Source organism: Myotis daubentonii, chromosome X, assembly GCF_963259705.1.
Source record: "Myotis daubentonii chromosome X, mMyoDau2.1, whole genome shotgun sequence".
In the NCBI taxonomy this organism is placed as follows: Eukaryota; Metazoa; Chordata; class Mammalia; order Chiroptera; family Vespertilionidae; genus Myotis; species Myotis daubentonii.
Window position 1 is genome coordinate 93918923 of NC_081861.1, and position 23408 is coordinate 93942330.

Consider the following 23408-nt stretch of genomic DNA (forward strand, 5'->3'; position numbering starts at 1 on the left):
GGAAAAAACTTCCCTTTTGTTTTCCTTCTGCACTCCCCCATCCCAGTCTTATTTATTCCTCCCACTACAATTGAGATTTATCTGGAGAAGCCAAGCAAACAAGAACAAGGTTGATTTTTTTTTTAATATTTGAGTTTCATTTGATGTGACTGCCTGGAAAACCACTCACAGAGCATCTGCCTATGATTTCTGGGAATACTAGACACTACTTGAAAGGCTTCTGTTAAAACCATCTCATATTGAGCCTGGATCAATTTATTTGCAGTACTTTTGTCTGTTTAAGGGCTATTACTGGCCTATAAGGAAGGGAGTATAGAGTTATCCACATGAAGACCCACACATGGTTAGAAAACAAGTTGGTTTTTATAAATATGCACATAGGAAGACAAGGTATTGAGCATGTCATAAAAACAACAACAATAACAACAACAAACAAACAAAAACTAAAGATGGACAAGTGCTTTAAATTAGCCTTGAGAGGGGAGGGGAGAGGGCAGGATTCTGGGCACATACGTTTTCCTAGAATCTGATAGGCTGATAAGGAGTATTCAGGTATGAAGCTACAGTTTTAGGCATTCAGAGGTAGATTTGTCTTTCCTCAAGTTCCATTTTGAAATAAAAATAGACTAATGATCTTGCTTTACTCATGAAAGTTGCATCTTTCTGGAAGTGGAAGGCAGCAGAGATGACTCTGGCATTAAACAGATGTGAACATGAAGAAATGAGAAATTGGTGGGGGGTATAAGTGTCAGCAAAGCTTTTCTGGAATGGTACCAGTGCTTATGATAGACACAGACTAAGGAACAGAGAACCTTATTATGTGGAGTCGCCATTGAAAGAGCTGTATCTTACCTCGGTCAAGCTACTGTGCTACCAAAATAAATGCTTTTGGAAATTATCAATAGATTTGCAAGGAAAAGGGTATGATTAAAAGACCTGTTCATCCCTAGGAGGTGTGGGATAAGAACTTGGCTCTGCTTGGCAGCTTAGTCATAGGCTCCAAAGAAAAGCAGCTTCTCTTTCTAGGTGGCCAACCCTACAATATTGGCAGCAGTTAACTGATGGATATTCTTGGGTGTTCAAGGCCAGCCTGTGCCTGGGTCATCCTGCACCTCTAATTGTTCTGAATTTCTTAGTTCTCTCATCCTAGCCACCATTTAACAACATTAGGCCAGTACCATTATGTCCTCTGGGGAACCCTTCTTAGTCAAGTCCACATTCATCCCTGAAGAGAGTCCTGCCTGATTCTTGCTTCATACCTCCTGCTCTCATGCTTAGCCCCAGAATGGGGTATAGCAAAGAGGAAAATCTGGTTTAAAGAGAGAACCAGAGAATGAGGATGGGAAAGGGAAGATAAGAAAAAGGAATAAAAGTATCATACCTCCCAGAGTCATCCCTGCTTCATAGCATTTCCGGAGACGACAAGATGGACAATTTTTTCTTCGGAATTTATCGATGGTGCAATCATTTCTGCTGGCACAAAGGTACTTCTGTTTCCCTGGGAGAATAAATATAAAAGTAGACAGACCTGTTAATGGTTTTCCAGAGTATCTCTCCTTAAGTATTTCTAGGCAGCAAGGGCATAAAGATATATCCTGCCAGATGAAAGAAGTGCACAGAGAATGGCCCTAAATAATTTGATAACACAGAATCTATTAAACCAGGCTGGTTTAATTCAATGCTATTCTGTTTGTTTTCATAGGGATGAACAATTCTGGTCCTGATGATACCTGCTTTGTCAAGACTACTGACTGGTATGTTCAATAAGATGATCTATGTACGAACCTTTACTAAAAGCCAGTAATGCCCATGAAAAAATGATCATTGGTGGAAATTGTCACTTTTCTTCTTCCTGACTCCTGAAATCATGCTTGAACTAATAACGTTATTTTTTTTTCATTTTGTTTATATTTTTATTGATTTCAGAGAGGAAGGAAGAGGAAAAGGGAGATAGGAACATCAATGGTGAGAGAGAATCATTGATCTTCTGCCTCCTGCATGCCCAACACTCGGGCTTGAGCCTGCAACCCAGGCATGTGCCCTGACCTGGAATCGAACCATGACCTCCTGGTTCATAGGTCACACTGGCTGGCAACATGCTATTTTTTACAATAAAAATACAGGTAAAACTTTTACAAAAGAGCATTTATATAAAGGGGATTTCTATAGGATTTCTATTTGTTTTTAAATTGCTAGTGATCATACCCCCAATTCTGTAGGTTATAAAAATCAAACAGATAGGCTCATTCCTTGTGAAGTGAATCACAGCAAGTGAAAGGAAGTCCTCTGAAGCCAAAACAAGAGAAATGATCACTGTCATGCACACCTTGAATTGTCATAGATACAAAGAAACATACATACACAAACACAAACACAGAGATCCTCAGGATCACTGCTACTCAAAGACAGACATGGAGGTTCATTCAAAAAAAACAACATATTTTATTCTCCACATCTTCACCAGCACTTGTCCGTTGGTTTATTGATGGTAACCATTCTGGAAGGTGTGAAGTGACATCTCATTGTGGTTTTAATTTGCATCTCTCTGATGATTAGAGACATTTAGCGTTTTTCATATGTCTATTAAGCCAAGTGTTAAAGGGAACCTTTGTGCACTGTTGGTGGGAATGCAGACTGGAGTTTCCACAAAAAATTAAAAATGGAATTGCCTTTGGACCCAGCTATTACATTTCTGGAAATATATCCTAAGAATCCCAAAACACTAATTCCAAAAGAATATATTCAACCCTATATTCACTGCAGTGTTATTTACAATAGCCAAGATCTGGAAATAGCCCAAGTGCCTATCAATAGATGAGTGGATAAAAAAGCTGTGGCACATTTATACAATGGGATACTATGCAGCTATAAAAAACAAGGAACTCTTATCTTTTGTGATAGCATGGATGGACCTGGAGAATATTATGCTAAGCCAAATAAACCAGTCATAGAAAGACAAATACCATATGATCTAACTTATATGTGGAATTTAATGAACAAAATAAACTGAAGAAGAAAACAAAATCAAAGGTACAGATACATGGAACATTCTGTTAGCTGTCAGAGGGGTGGAGCTTGGGTAGGGGGACTGGATGAAAGAAGGTGAAGGGATTATTAGCCAAAGAACATATGTTTATAACCCATAGACACAGACAACAGTGCTGTCATGGCCAGAGGTAAGGGAGGGCAGGAGCTGGGTGGTGGTGGGCAAAGGGAGAAGTGGGGGCATGCGTAATAGTTTCAAAAATAAAATTTAAGTTAAAATAATAGAATAAAATTCATATCTCTCTGGGAAAAAACAAACAAACATTTCATTCAATACTTTTCCTCTTTGCTCATAGTACAGGCCTGGCACTCAGTAGGGCCTCATTAAAAAATTGACTGAATCAATACACAAGAGGAACAGGTAGATCCACAAGCATAGAGTCACCTGCAGAAATAGATGAGATGCCTACCCTGTTGCTCTAAAACACAGAGAACTTCTCCAGCTGTGTCCCAGCCTGAGCTTGAGCATCCCTTCCCCTCCATCCCATACTTTCTCCAAATCCCTGGTTGTTTTTCTCTCGTTTACTGCTGTACTTCTTTAGTTTATTAGATAGACTGGGATTTTAGGGATGATTCTTTTGGCAGAGGAAGATTGTGGTAGGGAAAGAAAGATAAATTGAAGATTAATAGCTATTTGATAGCAGAAAAAAAAATGGCCACAAATTTACAGCTTGGATTTCTTCTCCCTTCACTTAGCCTAAAATGCATAGATCAGTCACAGAAAATATCTATATAATAAAAACCCAGTGGTCGTAATGCTGTAACGACCAAAGACCGGTCACCAGGAGGCTGCATGCGCAGCGAGTTGTGCGCGGGTGGGCAGGGACTTGACTCTGGGTCCCACGGTGCACCGGGACTCAGGGAAGTCCCGCAGCACTGGTGGGACTAGGGGGTCCTGGGTATCACATGATTTCCTGAGGGTCTGGGTCTCATGCAATTTTGCGCACTATTATAATAGCTTATTATAATAGGCTATTATAATAGGTTCTTTCATATAGGAGTGTCAATAATAACCAGTTCAGCAAAAATTTCCTTTTCCATCCCTTCCCTCACCTCCCCTTCCCGTCCCTTCCCTTCCCTCCTTTCATTGCCTTTGTCAAAGGAATCCAAAATTTCGAGGTTAAAAAAAATTGCACCAGTACAACCCTTGCATTACAAGGATGAGTTCTGGAGAGGTCTTGACTTGCCTGAAAACACTAAAATACTGAATTGGATGACCCCAAAAGGATAAGTAAACCTATCTATTATGAATGAGGCGTGTATTAGGGTATTTAAATATATTATTTAAATGGAGCACCTCAGTAGTTTTTTGAGGTAGGTACTATCATTACTTTCATTTAACAGATGGGAAAATCTAAGTCTTTTAAGCCAGTACTCTTTCTATTATGACATAGAATTTTATGCATATAAATAGAACTTACTTTGCTAGCAGCTTTTTTATTTTGCTTCACACTGAGGATTGTAATGTGAACACAGAAAGGATGGTGTTACAAGTGTCATTCAGTTTATTAATGGGTATTAGTTCTAAGAGTTCAGGCTCTGTATTCAGTGAGTTTGTTTTCAGTGCCATGGGTGTTCTAGAACTGGGGCTTCTTTATAGTACTAGTGCTGCTGCAAACCTCAACCCATTACATTGATTACTGAAATAAGGTCAAGTCAGGAGTACTTGACTTCTTCAAGGAATCTCTACTTTCAAGGAAAATATTAGCTACTAGACCACAGTTTGCCAAGGAATGGTTGCATGGCCAATGCAATAAGGCTCCAAGAGGAGTTTTAAATTCCACTTCTGAAAGCTAACCATCCTGTTAATGAGAGAGGATACAATGGGAAAAGAATAAAATGGATTTTTTTCAATTTGGAGCTCAGATAGTTTCCTTAGCTATAGTTCATACCTTGTCCCAGAGTACTTCTTGGCCTAAAACAAGGTGACCTAAAAACACAAATATCCTTTACAATTTATCCAAAAAGAAGTGCAAACCTCAGCATGACTAATGCCATTGCATATTAATTTACTTGGTCTCTATTATGGGCCAGGCATTGTACTAGTTTTTTTTTAATTATACTTTTAAATTACAGTTTATATTCATTATTATTTTGTATTCATTTCAGGTGTACAGCATTTTGGCTAGACAATAGTATACTTTACAAAGTGTTTCCCCCAATATTTTTAGTACCTACATGGCACCAACAAAGTTATTACAATATTATTGACTATATACTCTGTGCTGTAGTTTACATCTCCTTGACTATTCTGTAATTACCAATTTGCTCCTCTCAATCCCTTCACCTTGTTCACCCAATCCCTGAAACTCCCTCCTTTGGCAACCATCAGTCAGTTCTCTATATCTATGAGCCTGTTTTTATTTTGTTTATTTATATTTATTGAATTTATTGAAGTTGCATTGGTTAATAAAAATATATAGGTTTCAAGTATACAGTTCTATAATACATTATCTGTATGTTGTATTGTGTGTTTCTATTTTGTATTTTCATTTATTTTGTTTAGATTCTACATATAATTAAAATCTAAGGTAAAGGGTGTCCCAAAATTCACGCAAGAAGTAATTTTGATAGAAAACACAGGTTTATAATTTAAAAATTGTAAAATTTTAATTGATTCATAAAGTATAAACTATAGGGTTATGTATGGAATAGGATATTGGGAAAATGGCCTCCACGGCTTTGCTGGCACATATACACTCTTTTGTTGAAATTTTCCATGACCATTTTGCATAAATGTGGCTGAATTTCAATGAGCCTCATTTTCATCTTGATGGCTTGGTTAATTGACAAAATTGTTGCATTTGGGGTTCAGAAAATCCCCTAGTGATTGTTGAGAAACAAATGCATCCACAACGTGTCACTGTTTGGTGCAGATTTTGGGCTGGAGGCATCATCGGAACATTCTTCTTCAAAAATGCGGCTGCTCAGGCAATAACAAAAGAGTGTGTATGTGCCAGCAAAGCTGTGGAGGCCATTTACCCGATATGCTATTCCATACATAACCCTATACTGTATACTTTATGAATCAATAAAAAAGTTACAATTTTTAATTATAAACCTGTGTTATCTATCAAATTTCTTGCGTGAATTTTGGGACACCCTTTATTTGTTTTTTATCTGACTGACTTATTTCACTTCCATAATACCTTCAAAGTCCACACATGTGGTTGCAAATGGTAAGATATCATTCTTTTCTATGGCAAAGTAATAGTCCATTGTGCATGTATGTACCAATGCTTTTTTATCCACTCATCTATTGATGGGCAATTGCGTTGCTTCCATATCTTGGCTATTGTAAATAATGCCATTATGAACAAAGGGTGCATATATATTTTTTTCTAATTTATGTTTTGCATTTCTTCAGATAAATCCCAAGAAATAGAATAGCTGGGTCCTAAGGCAGTTCCATTTTTAATTTGTTGAGGATACTCCATACTGTTTTCCATAGTAATTGTACCAGTCTGCATTAACATCAGCTATGCACAAGGGTTCCCTTTTCTCCCCATACTCACCAATACTTGTTTGTTGATTTATTGATGATATCCATCCTGATGGGTGTGAGGTGATGTCTCATTGTGGTTTTAATTTGCATTTCTCTGATGATTAGTGATTTAAAGCATATTTTCATATGTCTATTGGCCATCTGTATGTCCTTTTAGGAGAAGTGTCTATCAGGTCCTTTGCCTACTTTTTAACTAGATTGTTTGTTTGTTTCTTTGTTTTGCTGTAGAGTTGTATAAGATCTTTATAAATTTTGGATATTAACCCCTTATCAGATGTATCATTGGCAAATACATTCTCTAGTTCAGTAGGTTATCTTTTAATTTTTTTGATGGTTTCCTTTGCTGTGCAAAAACATTTTTAAAAAATATATTTTTATTGATTTTTCACAGAGAGGAAGGAAGAGGGATAGAGAGCTAGAAACATCGATGAGAGAGAAACATCGATCAGCTGCCTCCTGCACACCTCCTACTGGGGATGTGCCCGCAACCAAGGTACATGCCCTTGGCCGAAATCAAACCTGGGACCTTTCAGTCGGCAGGCCTACGCTCTATCCACTGAGCCAAACCGGTTAGGGCTGTGCAAAAACTTTTTAGTTTGATGTAGCCACATTTGTTTATTTTTCTTTTGTTCCCCTTGACCCAAGAGATATAGCAGAAAAAATTGCTAAGAAAAGAGATAGATTTTACTGCCTAAGTTTTCTTCTGGGAGGTTTATGTTTTCAAGTCTGACATTTTAATCTTTAATCCATTTTAGTTTATTCTTGTGTGTGGTGTAATCATTTTATTGATTTTTTTACAGAGAGAAAGGGAGAAGGACAGAGAGTTAGAAACATCAATGAGAGAGAAACATCGATCAGCTGCCTCCTGCACAACTCCTACTGGGGATGTGCCAGCAACCAAGGTACATGCCCTTGGCCGGAATCGAACCTGGGACCTGTTAGTCCACAGGTTGACGCTCTATCCACTGAGCAATACAAGTTAGGGCCCTAGTTTCATTTTTTTGCATGTATTTCGCTAATATTCCCAATACTATTTATTCAATAGTCTTTATCGCAATATATTCTTGCCTCCTTTCTCAAATAGCAAATGACCATATAGGTATGGGTTTATTTCTGAGCTCCCTATTCAGTTCCATTAATCTATATGTTTGTTTTGATGCCAGTACCATGCTGACTTGATTACTATAACCTTGTAATAGTATAGTTTGATATCAGATAGCATGATACCTCCAACGTGTTCTTCTTTCTCAATATTTCTGTGGCTGTTCTTTGAAATAGACCATTGATATTTTGATACGAGTTATACTGAATCTAAAGACTACTTAGGGTAGTATGGCCATTAAAATATGTTAATTTTCCCTATCTGTAAGTACAGTATATGCTCCCATTTATTTAAATCTTCAAATTTTTTCTTCTGTATATTTCCATTTTCTGAGTACAGGTCTTTTACTTCTTTGATTAAATTTATTCCTAGATATTTTACTTCTTTTGATGCAACTGTAAGTGGAATTGTCTTTTCGTTTCCCTTTCTCATAGTTCATTGTTAGTGTATATAAATAAAATCCATTTTTGAACATGTATTTTGTATCCTGCTACATTACCAAATTCACTTATTAGTTCTAGTAGTATTTGAATCTGTCATTGAGTGCAGCCATAGCAGATGTTTAATAACTATCTTCTGATAGCTTGGAGTGCACATCTTCTATGTTCCAGGAAGTATTCTAGGAAACGAGGGAAACAACAATGGATAATTCAGTCAAAGGCTTTGCCTTAAAGTTGGGTGATCTTTTGGTGGAAACCAACAAGTAATAAATGTTATAAAAATAAATTAGATATTTCAGATGGTGGTACATACAAGTAAGGAAATGAAACAGAGTGCTGTGATAGAATGGAAAGTTAATTTAGGTAGAGTTGGGAAATATTCTATAATGTGGTGGCATTTAACCCTGAATAATATGAACCAGACATTTAAAGAGCCAGCGGAGCAATATTCTCAAAGAAGGAACATCAAATGAAAGGCTTAAAGTTATAAATGAATTTGGTGTGTTCTTGGAATAGCAAGGTGGCCAGTGTGGCTGGCATAAGATAAGGGAGGGGAGGTGGTAAGAAAATTTGACTGGATTGCAGGACCAGGTTGTGCTGGGCAGTAATTCTCCATCTTGGCTGTAAGTTAGAATCATTTGGGGACCTGTTACAAACTACTGATGCTTGGTTTCACTTTCAGTAGTATTGATTCAATTTATTGAGGTAAAGGGTAGACACTATGATGTTTTCAACATTCCCCTATTGCTTCTGATGTGAGAGCTGCTGATGTTGCACCTTGCAGTTGAGTTGACTGCTTAGGGAGTTTTTCATCTGACACCAGATTAACAGGATGAATGTTTGACATTGCAAAAGCATTTGACAGTCCACAATGCCCCTTGCCCTTTTTTACTCCTTTGGAAATGAGTGAGGTAGAAGCCATTCAAATGAGTAGTGTGGAAAGCACCAGATAATGTTTTATTGATGGGATTTGGAAAGACCTTCTAAAAAAACTACAGGATCCAATCTCATCAAGTAAAACTCTATGAGAAATAGCCACTTCTGCTAAGGTTATTTGACATATGGTCACACCCATGTTTTATATTCTCAAGCTTTCTTCCCTTAGGTTCTGAGTTTCGCTTGCAGTGACTCATAAAATCAGATTTTTAGTATCTCTTCCCAATTTCACAATCAGTGCTATCCTATTAGTAACTTGAAATAAGAATATCTACATCATGGAAATCAGCAAATGCTACAAATATCAGGGGTCCCCACTGCTCCCTGCCCTTGGAAGACAGGGATACAGTTTACTAGCACAGCACTGGTTCTGTTTTACTTCTTTCTAGCTGGGTCTGAACACAAGAGTGTTCTTCTTTCCTTGAACTTGCATCTGAGCATACTTATGGGCTTTGGTAATATGATTGAAATCACAGCTTGTATAGACTCAATTGTATTTTAGAAACATATTACCATCTTCTCATGCTTTATTCAGTAGATGCATTCCTGAACAGTAATGTATAAGTCACATTTCTTTAAAATAAATTATCATTTATATGTAGAGTGGGGATTGACCATTGAAAGAGTGTTGAGCACTTCTGTAAGAGAAAGACAATAATCCTTTGTAAAATGAACAGTAACTATTTCTTTTATAAATATTATCAAATACAAATTTTTCATAATAGTCATTTTACAACCTTTATGAAAGACAATTTGGCAAAAGTTGCAAAATTAAAATTTGCATCGCTTTGACCCAGAACATGTTTCCACATGTGTGACATGACATATATACAAGAAAATGCAATGCAACATTGTTTATAATAGCAGAAGACTGCAATGTAAATGTCCATTAATAGATACAGACATACAATGCATCCATTAAAAAATGAGCCAGTTCTAGATATACTGAGATGGAACAATCTCCAAGATACATTGTAAAGTGGAGGAAAAACAAGATGTAAAACAATGCAGCACACTAGTTCTGTGAATAAAATTGATATATTTTCTGTATATGTTTATAAATGCATATACTATGTCTACAAGGGTGCACAAAAAACATTAGTGGTTGCCCCAGAGAAATAAAAGTGCATGTCTGAGGTTTGGAAGGGTGGAATTATTTTTTTACTCTTTAACCTTCTGTGATTTTAAAATTTTGTATCATGTGCATGTATTGCCTACTCTAATGTATACATTATGTTAAAGGTCTGTTATAAATGTCACTGTGACCTTGAGACAAATTCTTTCCTCTCTCTGAGATTCAGTACTCCCATCTACACAACAAGGGAGTTAGACTCCATACTATTTCAGAGAAGAATCCAAAAGGGCTATTCCTAGCACATCCTAGCTCCAAATTTATAGAGTCAGCATCACAACAAGTGGTTGCCTATTCACCATATGGTATAATTGGGGAATCTGCTCTTATAATAGGGTCAGAGAAAATGTATTTATTGTTAACAAAAGAAATGCCTACTGAAAACCCAGCAGTCTAGCCTGTGTTGAAGTTTGCCGAGGAGAAAGATAATCACAGCTATTTCCTTTTAGGAGCTTGCAATCTAGTGGGAGATAAATACGCATGAAGCAGCAATAACATTAAAAAGTGAAGGAGAGTTCTGGAATGCAGCAAGGAGGTGTAGGACATGGCTTGATTTCAATACTTCACCATAAGGTTTGGGACAAGTCATTGCTTTCCTTTGAACCTCAATTTCTTCATATCTAAATGATGGGAGAGTGTGATGAAGATAATTCAATAATCTATCAATAAATTAATATTTAGTAGAGAGATTAAGAGACTATTAAGCATAAACTATGAAACTTCTATTACCTGTTCTTAGGTATTTGTTAATTGGCAAAAAAGTATGGTGTGGTGGCAGGAGCACAGACTTAAAAGTCAGAGGGACTGGGTTATGAATCCCAACAATCTGACTTACTAGTTGTGGCAAAAAGTATAATTTATCTGAATCTGTTTTCTCTTTAGTAAAATGGGGATCATATCATGCAATTTTGCAGAGCCATGATAATTAAAAATAACATATGTGAAGCAAAATTTATGTACATGGTAAATGAGAGCTGTTTGAATAGTGTGTATTCTCCTGGAATCACCTGGAATGCATGAAGAGTTGAGTAAGGCTGAAATTACTGGTGAAACCTATATTGTGTAGCACTTAAGAACTATACTTAATTTTATTGATTTATCAAGTACTACATTAAAATAAAGAGTTTTAATCAAATTATTCAGATTTTTCTCCCTAAATTGTTCTAGAAAAAGGCACTGAGATCAAGTTTTGAAAATGAAATTTAATCTGCTGCTCAGGTGCACAGCTACTTTATGCTCTCATTCTGGGTGCTGTTCTTATTTGATTTCTTAAAATTTTAAAATTTATTTATCAAGATAATTATAGTGTAGATCTTACCAAAATACTTGTATGCTCTGGTCAAGATTAAAGACAAACAAAGTAAGAAAGAATGAGGGGGAGAAGTGGGGAAGAGAGAGAGGAAAAAGAGGAGGAGGAGGAAGAAAGGTGAACAAAGAAGAGTAGGAAGAGAAAATTCAGGAGGAGAAGGAGGGGGAGAAGAGGACTAGGAGAAAGGGTGGAGGTGGAGGAAAGGCAAAAAAGAAAGAGATGAGAAGAAAACACAAAGAAAGAGGAAAAGAAAACAAATGGTATATAGAAAGAGAAACCCAAGCCTAGGTTTGACTAAGGACTTAATGAGATGTGTGACAGCTTCAAGAAATGTTGTGCTCAACATTGCCTGCAGTGTCACTGTCATCCTTATTGGGAGTGGAAATATTCCTGATTGGAGGAGAGATGTGAGCCTGCATTGCAATGATCTCATAGCTACCTTCCCTAAGTCTCTTCCAAAGAATCTTTTGAGTGAATTTCCCTTAAGCAGTCACACTGTGGTGGATGCGGCACACTAAGAAGCCAAATTTCTTTTCTGACTCTAGGAAAGCTCTACAAAGGGGCCAAAAGAGTGAGATTGGACATGCTAGAAGGATCAGTGGAAACTTTATAGAGAGAATGGAGCCAATGTAGTATAGCAGGGGGAAAAGGAGGCATTATAGTTCCACATTTTGATTTCAAATACCTGCCCTGCCTCTTACTAGTTGTAACTTGGAGCAAGTTACTTGACTTTCCTGGACATCAGTTTAGCTTGATATAAAATATAAGTAACAACTCATAGTCTCAGAACCAAGATGGAGGCATAAGGTATAAACCTGTACGTGCTGCCCCCCCACAACAATATTAAAACTACAACTATAAAACAAAGCAGCTATCATCCAGAACTACGGGAAAGCTGGCTGAGTGGAAGTTCAACTAGAAGGAAAGAAAAAAGTGCATTGAGACTTGGTAGGCACCAAGAACAGAGGTTTGGAGGCGCGCATGAGGCTGCTGCACCTGGGTGCGTGGTTTTTTTCAATCGGAAGGAGACACAAGCTCTCGAATGCATTGAACTCATTTACTGCGAGACTCTGGGTCCCAGACTCCTACGAGGAGAAACTGGACTGTCTTGCAGTGGGTCGGAAAGCGAGGGTGGCTTTCTCGTAGAGCTGCTCGCAGGGATCATTGTTGCTGTGGGTGCGCAGGACTCGGGGACACAGAGACGCGGAGTTGCAGAGACGCGAGGAGTCGCGGAGACTGCTGACGACAGCCATTGTTGTTGCTCCGCCCTGGTGATTCTCTGATATCCCGCCCCACTCAATTTACATCCCCACCCAAGCTGTTCCCAGCAGCACAAAGGAATCACCTGCACTTTTGCAGCATAACCTAACAAACTGCAGCTGGGTCAGAGAGCTCCAAAACTTCCAAACCCCAAACAAAGAGGAGAAATCTGCTGATATCGCTGTAGCTCCTGATGGGTGGACTCACACAGTAGTTGACTTGGAGATCCAGGAGCCAGGGTACCCCTGGCCAGATACCAGATTTCAACTCCTCACATTCATAAAGGACACACTCAAGAAGCAGACTCAGTGAGCACCAAAGCTCCACTGAAGCAAGTTCTATGCCATAATGGTGTCTCCAGCACAGCAGTTTTTCCACTGTAGACACAGCGCGTCCTCACAGTCAGCCAAAAATGCAGAGACAAAGAAACATGTCACAAATGAAAGAAATGGAGGAAAGCAAACTAATGGATGGCATAGAGTTCAAAACCACAGTTATAAGGCTACTCAAGAACCTTCTACGAACCTCCGAGGAACTTAGTGAGACCTTCAAGGATCTTAATGAGAATACCAAAAAAATGGAAAAGGACCAGTCAGAAATTAAACATACACTGACTGAAATTAAAAATAATATACAGAGATCCAACAGCAGACTAGAGGATCCCAAGAATCAAGTCAAAGATTTGAAACACAAAGAAGCTAAAAACACCCAACTGGAAAAGCAAAATGAAAAAAGAAACCGAAAATATGAAGATAGTGTAAGGAGCCTCTGGGACAACTGCAAACGTACCAACATCCGAATTATCAGGGTGCCAGAAGAAGAGAGAGAGCAAGATACTGAAAGCCTATTAGAAGAAATCATGACAGAAAACTTCCCCTACCTGATGAAAGAAATAGACTTACAAGTCCAGGAAGCGAAGAGAACCCCAAATAAGAGGAATCCAAAGAGGACCACACCAAGACACATCATGATTAAAATGCCAAAGACAAAAGACAAAGAGAGAATCTTAAAAGCAGCAAGAGAAAAACAGTTACCTACAAGGGAGTACCCATACAACTGTCAGCTGATTTCTCAACAGAAACCATGTAGGCCAGAAGGGAGTGGCAAAAAATATTCAAAGTTATGAATAGCAAGAACCTACAACCAAGATTACTCTACTCAGCAAAGCTATCATGTAGGATTGAAGGTCAGATAAAGAGCTTCACAGACAAGAAAAAGCTAAAGGAGTTCATCACCACCAAACCAGGATTGTATGAAATGCTGAAGGATATTCTTTAAGAAGAAGAGGAAGAAGAAAAAGGTAAAGATAAAAGTTATGAACAAAGTGACAACAAATAAATATCTATCAACAAGTGAACCTAAAAATTAAGTGAGAGTAAACTGGTGAATATAATAGAAGCAGGGGCATAGAAAGGGAGTGGACTGACAATTCTTGAGGGGAAGAAGGTGTGGGGGGTTCGGGAAGAGACTAGACAAAAATCTTACACCTATGGATGAGGACAGTGGCGGGGGGTAAGGGCATGGGGTGGGGTGAGAACCAGGTGGAGGGGAGCTATGGGGAAAAAAAGAGGAACATCTGTAATAATCTGAACAATAAAGATTTATTAATTAAAAAAAACAACTCATAGATCTGCAGGGACATTTAAATGAAATAATGTGTGTAAAACAACTAATAGAATATCTGATTCTGGTAGGCATTAACTAAATATTGAAAGAAAAAGAGAAATAGGAAGGAGTAAATGGTCAAGTTTTTAAAAAAAAAAAAATAGGACCTAGGAACACTCACAGAGAGGGAAAAATGGCAGCCAAATAGGCAGATGTGTCTCTAGCCTTATCCAGAAGCAGATAGAAGAAACATCTAAATCGAATAACATCCACCCAGAGTTGGCAAAGTAGATACAGCTGATGAGACAATTCATAGCCAAGTAGGGCAGAAGACACCTGGAGAATGGTAGGATCAGGGATCTGGGCTGGAGAGAGTCATGAGACCATGGAGCCGAGAGGGACAGAAGGAACCTATGCTGCACCAAGTCCACATCCCTTGGGGACAGGTGTAACATCTGATTGTGGAAAGGAAGTCCACAGGGCTGCTGGAAGGAGGGGATTCTAGATCTCAGTCCACAGCAGTGAGAGACTGAACCCAGAGAGGTGGTTTGAAGAATTGCCTAAGCTGCACAGTGCTGGGGGAGAGAAACTAGCAGTCACATGGTTGTTTTGCCTCTGCTCTGTCTTTGCTTTTATTTACTAAACCCAGTCCATAGGACCTTTCAAATACAAAAACTCACCCATGGCTGAGGTGCAGGTGGAGATGCAGAATTGTGGAGTCTGAGGAGAGGCTATGGAGGAGAGCAGGTCAGGGAGAGGTGACCAGGAATCTGGCACTGAGACATTTCTGACCCTCTGGAACTAAGCACGCATTTTTCTCCTGAAGAGCCATCCCCTCCCAGAAGCCTCAAGCAAGTAATGCAGCCACACCCAGACTATACTCTGAGTTGTACAAGTGAATAGCCCCAAAGAGCCTTCAGGGACTGGGTTGAAGAGAGGTTGTTCAGTCCCAGAAAGTGATACAGCACCCTCCTTACCTATAGCCCTGTCAGAAACAGAAGCTTGAGAGATAAATATTGACAGGAGGCAGAGAGGCAAAGTGGGAAGATTGGTCCCACCTGCTTGCAGTCAAGGCTGTGGAGATAGACACAAACAGAGGATAGGTGGATCACTTGGAACTTCAGCACAGTGCTGACTACCTAATAGGAAACTAATAAGTGACAGACAGAACAAAAGAGTGGGCTCTTAAACCAGTCCCCATGGAAAATAAAAACTCAGCTGAAATGAACAACACTTTACTTTTTAATTTAATTTTATTATTTTATTTCATTTGTATCTTTTATTTTAAAATTTTCTTTCTTATTTTTTCACATTATTTTTTTCATTCTATTTAATTTTTAGTGTCATTTTATTTTATCTTATTTTTCAATTTTATTTATTTATTTTTAATTTCTTAAGTGTTTTTAAAAATTTGTTTTCTTCTTATCCACTCATTCCCATTCTACCTCCTCTATACTGAACTGAGGTCCTCCCCTTATTCATTCAATTCCTTAAACTTACTTTCTGTATATAAGCTATGCCTCTACAGATTCTGTGCCCCCCTTTTTCTGGATGTTAGTTGTTTGCATTTTTTAATTTATCTGTTTGTTTTGTGGTGTTTTCTCCTCAAATATTATTTTGTTTCTTCTTTTTCTTTAATCTCTTATATGTTTTTTTCTTTTCTTGATATCATTTTTGCTCTCTTTTCTCTCTCCTAATTCTGTGTGGGGTTTTTTTTCTGGTGGTCGCTTATATTGGAGTTATTGGTGTTGTGAGTATATTAATGTTTTGTTCCCTTTGTGTCATGTATTGTCGTTTTATTTTGTGCTGTTTGGTCAATGTGATAGAGAGCGAGCCACAGATCCACACACTCTATCCATGAACAGGACAATAACACTCAGGACCCAACTACACCAAGAGAACACAAATATCTCATGCAGGGGGCATTCCTAGATTATCCTGCCCAGAAAACTACAGAGATTGCACCACTGGGTGCAATCACAAAACACCTACTATATAAGACAAACTCAAAAAATCTGGGAGGCATAGCAGTTTGATCTAATACATGGAAACAATCACAAAGGAAGAGCAAAATGGGGAGACAAAGAAACAACACACATTCAAAAAAGAGGAGTAGTCATCAGAAAAGGAAATGAATGAAATGGAGGCAAGCAATTTGTCAGAGAAATAATTTAGAGGAATGGCTATAAGGATGCTGAAGACGATGGAGGACAAAGTCAAAAACATGTGTAAGAATCAGGAGGAAATAAAGAACAACATAGCTTCAATAAATAACACAATGGAAAGTTTCAGCAGTAGACTAGAATAAGCTGAGGACATCATCAGCGAGTTAGAAGACAAGGTAGAAAAACCAGCTAAGCACAGCAGCAACTGGAAACTAAATGACAAAAGTAAGAAGGCCTAAGGGAGCATTGGGACAACATGAAACAGAACAACATCTGCATAATAGGGGAGCCAGAAGAAGAGGAAGTGGAGCAAGGAATAAAAAAACAGTTTGAAGAAATAATGATACAAAACTTCCCTGATGTTGGGAAGACACAAGTCCAAGAAGCACACATAGTCCCAAACAAGATGAACTCAAAAAGACCAACACCAAGACACATCATAATTAAATTGGCAAACATCAACCTTAAACAAAGAACCTTGTTTGGCAAACAAAGAACCTTAAAAGCTGCCAGAAAGAAACAGAAAATTAAGTTACCTACAAGTATCTCCCATTAGAATACCAACTGATATCTCAACAGAAACACATCAGACCAGAAGGGAGTGGAATGAAATATACAAAGTGATGCAAAGCAAGGGACTAAATCCAAGAATCCTATACCCAGCAAGGCTATCATTCAAAATTGAAGGTGAAATCAGGAGCTTCACAGACAAAGAAGGACTAAGGGAGTGTATTACCACCACACCAGCAGTGCAAGAAATGCTAAAGGGACTGTTTAAAAAGAAAAAATAGAAAGGGAAGGAGGAACACAGGCAGAAAGAATAAAAATGGTGACAAGTACCTATCAATAATAACCTTAAACATAAAAGGTTCGTTTAAGAGAGAGATGTTTTTAGTAGGCCTGCAGAGCTATGAACTTCCTTCTCAGGACATTTTTGTGATGTCTAAGATATTCATCAAACTAAAATCATTTTCCCAAAGAACAGAATCATGACAGGGATGAACACTTTCACCACTCCTGTTCAACATAGTAATGAAAGTGCTAGCTATAACGATTAGACAAAAAGATGGATAAGTTATTGTGATGTCTCATAAGTTTTGTGATGTCTAAGATATTCTTAGAAAAATATAAGAGATGTTTAAATGCTCCAATCAAAAGACATAAGGTAGCGGAATGGATGAGAATACATGAACCATATATTTGCTGTATATAAGAGACCTATCTCAAAACAAAGGTCTTATGCAGACTGATAATGAAGGGATGGGAAAAAAAATTTCAGGGAAATGGAAATGAGAAAATAGCTGGGGTAACAATACTTATATCTGACAAAATAGAACTCAACGTGAAGACCATAATAAGAGATAAGGAGAGCCACTTCAAAATACTAAAGGGAGCAATTTAACAAGAGGATATAACTCTGGTAGACATATATGCACCCAATACAGGAGCACCCAAATACATAAAAAACCAAACAAACAAACAAACAAACAAAACTTCTGGAAGATATCAAAGGAGAGATCAACAGCAATACAATCACAGCAGGGGAGTTTAATAACAACATTGACATTACTGGATAAATCCTCTAAACAAAAAATCGGCAAAGAAACATCAGTCCTAATGAATCACTAGATCAGATGGAACTAATTGACATCTTCAGAACATTTCATCCCAATGCTACAGAATATGCATTCTTCTCAAGTCCACACAGAACATGTTCAAAGATAGACTACATATTAGGACACAAGCAACGTCTCTTCAAACTCAAGAAGGAAGAAATCATATCAAGCATTTTCTCTGATCACAATGGCATATATTAGAAATAAACTGAAATAAATCAATGAAAAACCCAAACACTTGCAGGATAAATCACACACTATTATACAATGATTGGGTTACCAAAGAGATAAAAGAAGAAATAAAAAGCATCCTGGAACAAATGAAAATGAAAACAAAACAATCCAAAATCTAAGGGACATAGTGAAAGCAGTCCTGAAGCATCCTGGAACAAATGAAAATGAAAACAAAACAATCCAAAATCTAAGGGACATAGTGAAAGCAGACCTGAGAAGGAAGTTCATAGCTCTGAAGGCCTACTAAAAAAAAAGAAAAAAAATGTAATAAATTATCTAACCTGACAACTTAAAGAATTATATAGAGAACAACAAGAAAAGCTCAGAGTAAGCAGAAGGAGGGAATAATAAAGATCAGAGCGGACATAAATGACATAGAGACCAAACAAACAAACAAACGAACAAAACACAATACAAATATCAATAAAACTGTTCTTTCAAAGGATAAATAAGACTGATGAACCTCAAGCCAGGCTCACCAAGAAACAGAGACAAATCAGAAATGTAAGAAGTGAAATAACCAAATTCAGAGACATACAAAGAATTGTAAAAAAAAAAAAAATACTATGAAAAACTCTATTCCAACAAACTGGACAACCTAGATGAAATGGAAATATTCTTAGAAAAATATAAGTTTCCAAAACTCAATCAATAAGAATAAGAAAAACTGAATAGGCCAATAACTATGGAGGAAATTGAAACATTAATGAACAATTCCAGCAAACAAAAGCCCTGTACCAGACAGAATCACAGGGGATTTTTACCAAACATTCATAGGGGATTTTTACCAAGAACTAAAACTTATCCATCTCAGACTATTCAAAAAAAAATGCAAGAGGAAGGCACACTTCTAAGCTCTTTCTATGAAGCCAAAATTATGCTAATCCCAACCCCAGATAAAGAATATACAAAGAAAGAAAATCACAGGCCAATATTCCTGATGAACATAGATGCTAAAATCCTCAAAAAAATTCTAGCAAATTAGATCCAGCATTACATTAGAAAGATAATACACCATGACCAAGTGGGATTTATTCCTGGGATACAAGGGAGGTACAATATATGCATATCAATAAATGTGATACATCACATAAACAAATTCAGAGGCAAAAATCACATAATCCTATCAATTGATGCAGAAAAAGCATTGGACAAAATCCAACACCCTTTCTTGATAAATACTCTCAGCAAAGTGGGAATAGAGGGATCACACCTTAACATAATAAAAGCCCTATATGACAAACCTACAGCCAACATCATACTCAATAGGCAAAAACTAAAATCATTTTCCCAAAGAACAGGATCATGACAGGGATGAACACTTTCACCACTCCTGTTCAACATAGTAATGAAAGTGCTAGCTATAACGATTAGAAAAAAAGAAGAAATAAAAGGCATTCAAATTGGTAAAGAAGTAAAACTGTCATTATTCGTAGATGACATGATATTGTACATAGAAAACCGTAAAGACTCCATAAAAACAAGTAGACTTAATAAATGAATTCTGCAACCCTAACTGGTTTGGCTCAGTGGATAGAGCGTTGGCCAGCAGACTGAAGAGTCCTGGGTTCGTTGCAGGCACATATCCAGTAGGGAGTGTGCAGGAGGCAGCTGATTTATGTTTCTCTCTCATCGATGTTTCTAACTCTCTATCCCTCTCCTTTCCTCTCTGTAAAAAATTAATAATATATAAAAATAAAATAAATGAATTCTGCAATAGCAGGATAAAAAATTAAAACCCAGAAATATATGACTTTTTTATACACCAATAATGAGCTCATAGAAAGAGAAACTGAGAAAAAATTCCATTTACCATTGGAATAAAAAATTAAGATACCTAGGTATAAACTTAAGAGGTAAAAGACCTGTACTCAGAAAACTACTGGATATTGAAAAATGAAATAGAGGAACACATAAACAAATGGAAAATTATGCCATGTTCATGGATTGGTAGAATCAACATCATTAAAATGTCCATACTACCTAAAGCAATCTATGGATTCAATGCAATCTACATTAAATTACCAATGGCATATTTCACAGACCTAGAAGGAACTCTCCAAAAATTCATCTTTAATGAAAAAAAACCAAACAAACAACAAAACAAACAAACAACCCCCCCCCATACACACACACAGAAATAGCTGCAGGAGTCTTGAGAAAGAGGACAAAAGTAGGAGGGATCAAAATACCAGATGTCAAGCTATATTACAAAGCCACTCTTCTCAAAACTGCCTGGTACTGGCAAAAGAACAGACATATAGACCAATATAACAGAACAGAGAACCCAGAATTCGACCCAAACCATTATGCTCAACTAATATATGACAAAAGAGGGAAGATAATACAGTGGATTCAAGACAGTCTCTTCAATAAATAGGGTTGGGAAAACTGGACAGGTGCATGCAAAATATGAAACTAGAGCACCAACTTGCACCATACATAGAAATAAACTCAAAATGAAGTGGCCTTCCTTATCTCTTTTTATGTCCTTCACTTTGAGATCTAATTTGTTAGATATAAGTACTGCTACCCCAGCTTTTTTTTCATTTCCATTCGCCTGAAAAACCTTTTTCCATCCCTTCACCATCAGTCTGTGTGCATGGTTTTTTCTGAGGTGGGTTTCCTGTAGACAGCAGATATATGGGTCATGTTTTCTTATCCACTCAGTTACCCTATGTTGTTTGATTAGGGCATTTAATCCATTTACATTTAAAGTTATTATTGATAGATACTTGTTTGTCGCCATTTTTGTTGTTTACCCCTGTGTTCCTTCTCCGTTTCCTATTTTTTCTTTTTTTTCTTTTTTTAAAATATATTTTTATTGATTTTAGAGAGGAAAGAGAGATAGAAACTTCAATGATGAGAGAGAATCATTGATCGGCTTCCTCCTGCATGCCCAGTACTGGGGACCGAGCCCGAAACCTGGCCATGAGCCCTTGACCAGAATCAAACCCAGGACCCTTCACTCCACAGGCTGATGCTCTATCGATTGAGCCAGACCGGTCAGGGCAGCACTTGCTGTTTTATCACATGGCATAGTAGTAAGGGGCAAAACACTGGAAGCTTCTACTGGGTTCCTGAGTTCCAAGCTCAGCTTTTTCTCTCTCTAGTGGTGTGATCTTTTTTTTTTTTTTTAAATTAAATCTTCATTGTTCAGATTATTACATTTGTTCCTCTTTTTTCCCCCCATAACTCCCCTCCTCCCAGTTCCCACCCCACCCTCCGCCCTCACTCCCCACCCACTGTCCTCATCCATAGGTGCACGATTTTTGTCCAGTCTCTTCCCGCATCTCCCACACCCCTTTCCCCCCCAAGAATAGTCAGTCCATTCCCTTTCTATGTCCCTGATTCTATTATGATCATCAGATTATTTATTCACTTGATTCTTAGATTCACTTGTTGATAGATGCATGTTTGTTGTTCATAATTTGTATCTTTACCTTTTTTTTCTTCTTCCTCTTCTTAAAGGGTACCTTTCAGCATTTCATATAATACTGGTTTGGTGGTGATGAACTCCTTTAGCTTTTCCTTATCTGTGAAGCTCTTTATCTGACCTTCAGTTCTGAATGATAGCTTTGCTGGATAAAGTAATCTTGGTTGTAGGTTCTTGGTATTCATCACTTTGAATATTTCTTGCCATTCCCTTCTGGCCTGCAAAGTTTCTGTTGAGAAATCAGCTGACAGTTGTATGGGTATTCCCTTGTAGGTAACTGACTTTCTTTCTGTTGCTGCTTTTAAGATTCTCTCTTTGTCTTTTGCTCTTGGCATTTTAATTATGACGTGTCCTGGTGTGGTCCTCTTTGGATTCCTTTTGTTTGGGGTTCTCTGCGCTTCCTGGACCTGTAAGTCTATTTCTCTCACCAGGTGGGGGAAGTTTTCTGTCATTATTTCTTCAAATAGGTTTTCAATATCTTGCTTTCTCTCATCTTCTGGCACCCCTATAATTCTGATGTTGGTCCGCTTGAAGCTGTTACAGAGGCTCCTTACACTATCTTCGTATTTTCGGTTTCTTTTTTCATTTTGCTTTTCCAGTTGGGTGTTTTTAGCTTCTTCGCATTTCGAATCTTTGACTTGATTCTTGCGCTCCTCTGGTCTGCTGTTGGGTGTCTGTATAATATTCTTTATTTCAGTCAGTGTATGCTTAATTTCTAGTTGGTTCTTTATCACAACATCGAGGGTCTCATTAGATTTCTTGAGGATCTCACTACATTTATCGGCAGCTTCTAGACAGTTCTTGAGAGACCTTAGAAGTGTGGTTCTGAACTCTATATCCTCCATGGACAATGTTGTCCTGTTTCTTTGTCTCCGCATGTTTTATGCTTTCTTGGTGCACCCCCTAGTGGACTTTGTGCGCAGTCTTGTTGTAGTTAAGCCTTGATGGTTGTCGGCAATAGTGGGGGTGATTTGACCTCCAGGCTAACTGGCTATGAGAGTCATCTGTGTCTGCAGTGGGAGAGCTCCTGTGCTGGATCTCTAGGGTGGTGCTAATCTGGCATTTGCCTGAGGCTATTTGGCAAATGGCTCTGCGTAGGGCTTGGGTGGGGCGGGTCCCCAAGGATCTACAGGGCGGGCGGAGCAAGCAGTTATGGCTGCTCTCAGTTCCGTCCCTAGGGGCTCTGCCTCACAGAGTCCCAGCAACCGCTGCAAACCTCAGAGAGAAAGCTGCCTTCGATTTCCAACCGAAGCCAGACAGTGGCGCTTCTTCCGTTTGAGTGTGGGTCCCTAGAGACTCGCCGGATCTGGAGCTCAGAGTCTGAAACTCCCTCCCGATTGAAAACAACAACTGCGTCCTCCGCCGCTAGCCCGCTCTGCGCGCACTCCGCACCTCAGTATTTCACTTCAGCACTGCGCCTCCTCTGAGTCTGAGTATGATATTCTCTTTCCTCCTAGTTGTAGCCAGCCTTCCTGTGGTTCTGGATGATGTCCGTTCCATCTTTAATTGTTTTTTGAAGTGGTTGTTCGAGGCAGCAATCTCCGGCGTTAACCTATGCCTCCATCTTGGTTTTTCTATAGCCCTATTTTTTCTTTTTACAGCAGACCCTTTAGCACAGCCGTG

The 23408-nt window shown here is 38.2% G+C and overlaps 1 protein-coding gene across 1 annotated transcript in view; it reads right to left on the reverse strand.

The window, feature by feature from the left end:
* AR (androgen receptor) overlaps positions 1 to 23408 on the reverse strand; it is a 294693-nt gene that overhangs the window by 49566 nt on the left and 221719 nt on the right. The window contains exon 3 of the mRNA XM_059678799.1: positions 1382 to 1498. Within this exon, the coding sequence (XP_059534782.1) occupies positions 1382 to 1498 (117 nt within the window). The remainder of the gene's footprint in view (positions 1 to 1381; positions 1499 to 23408) is intronic.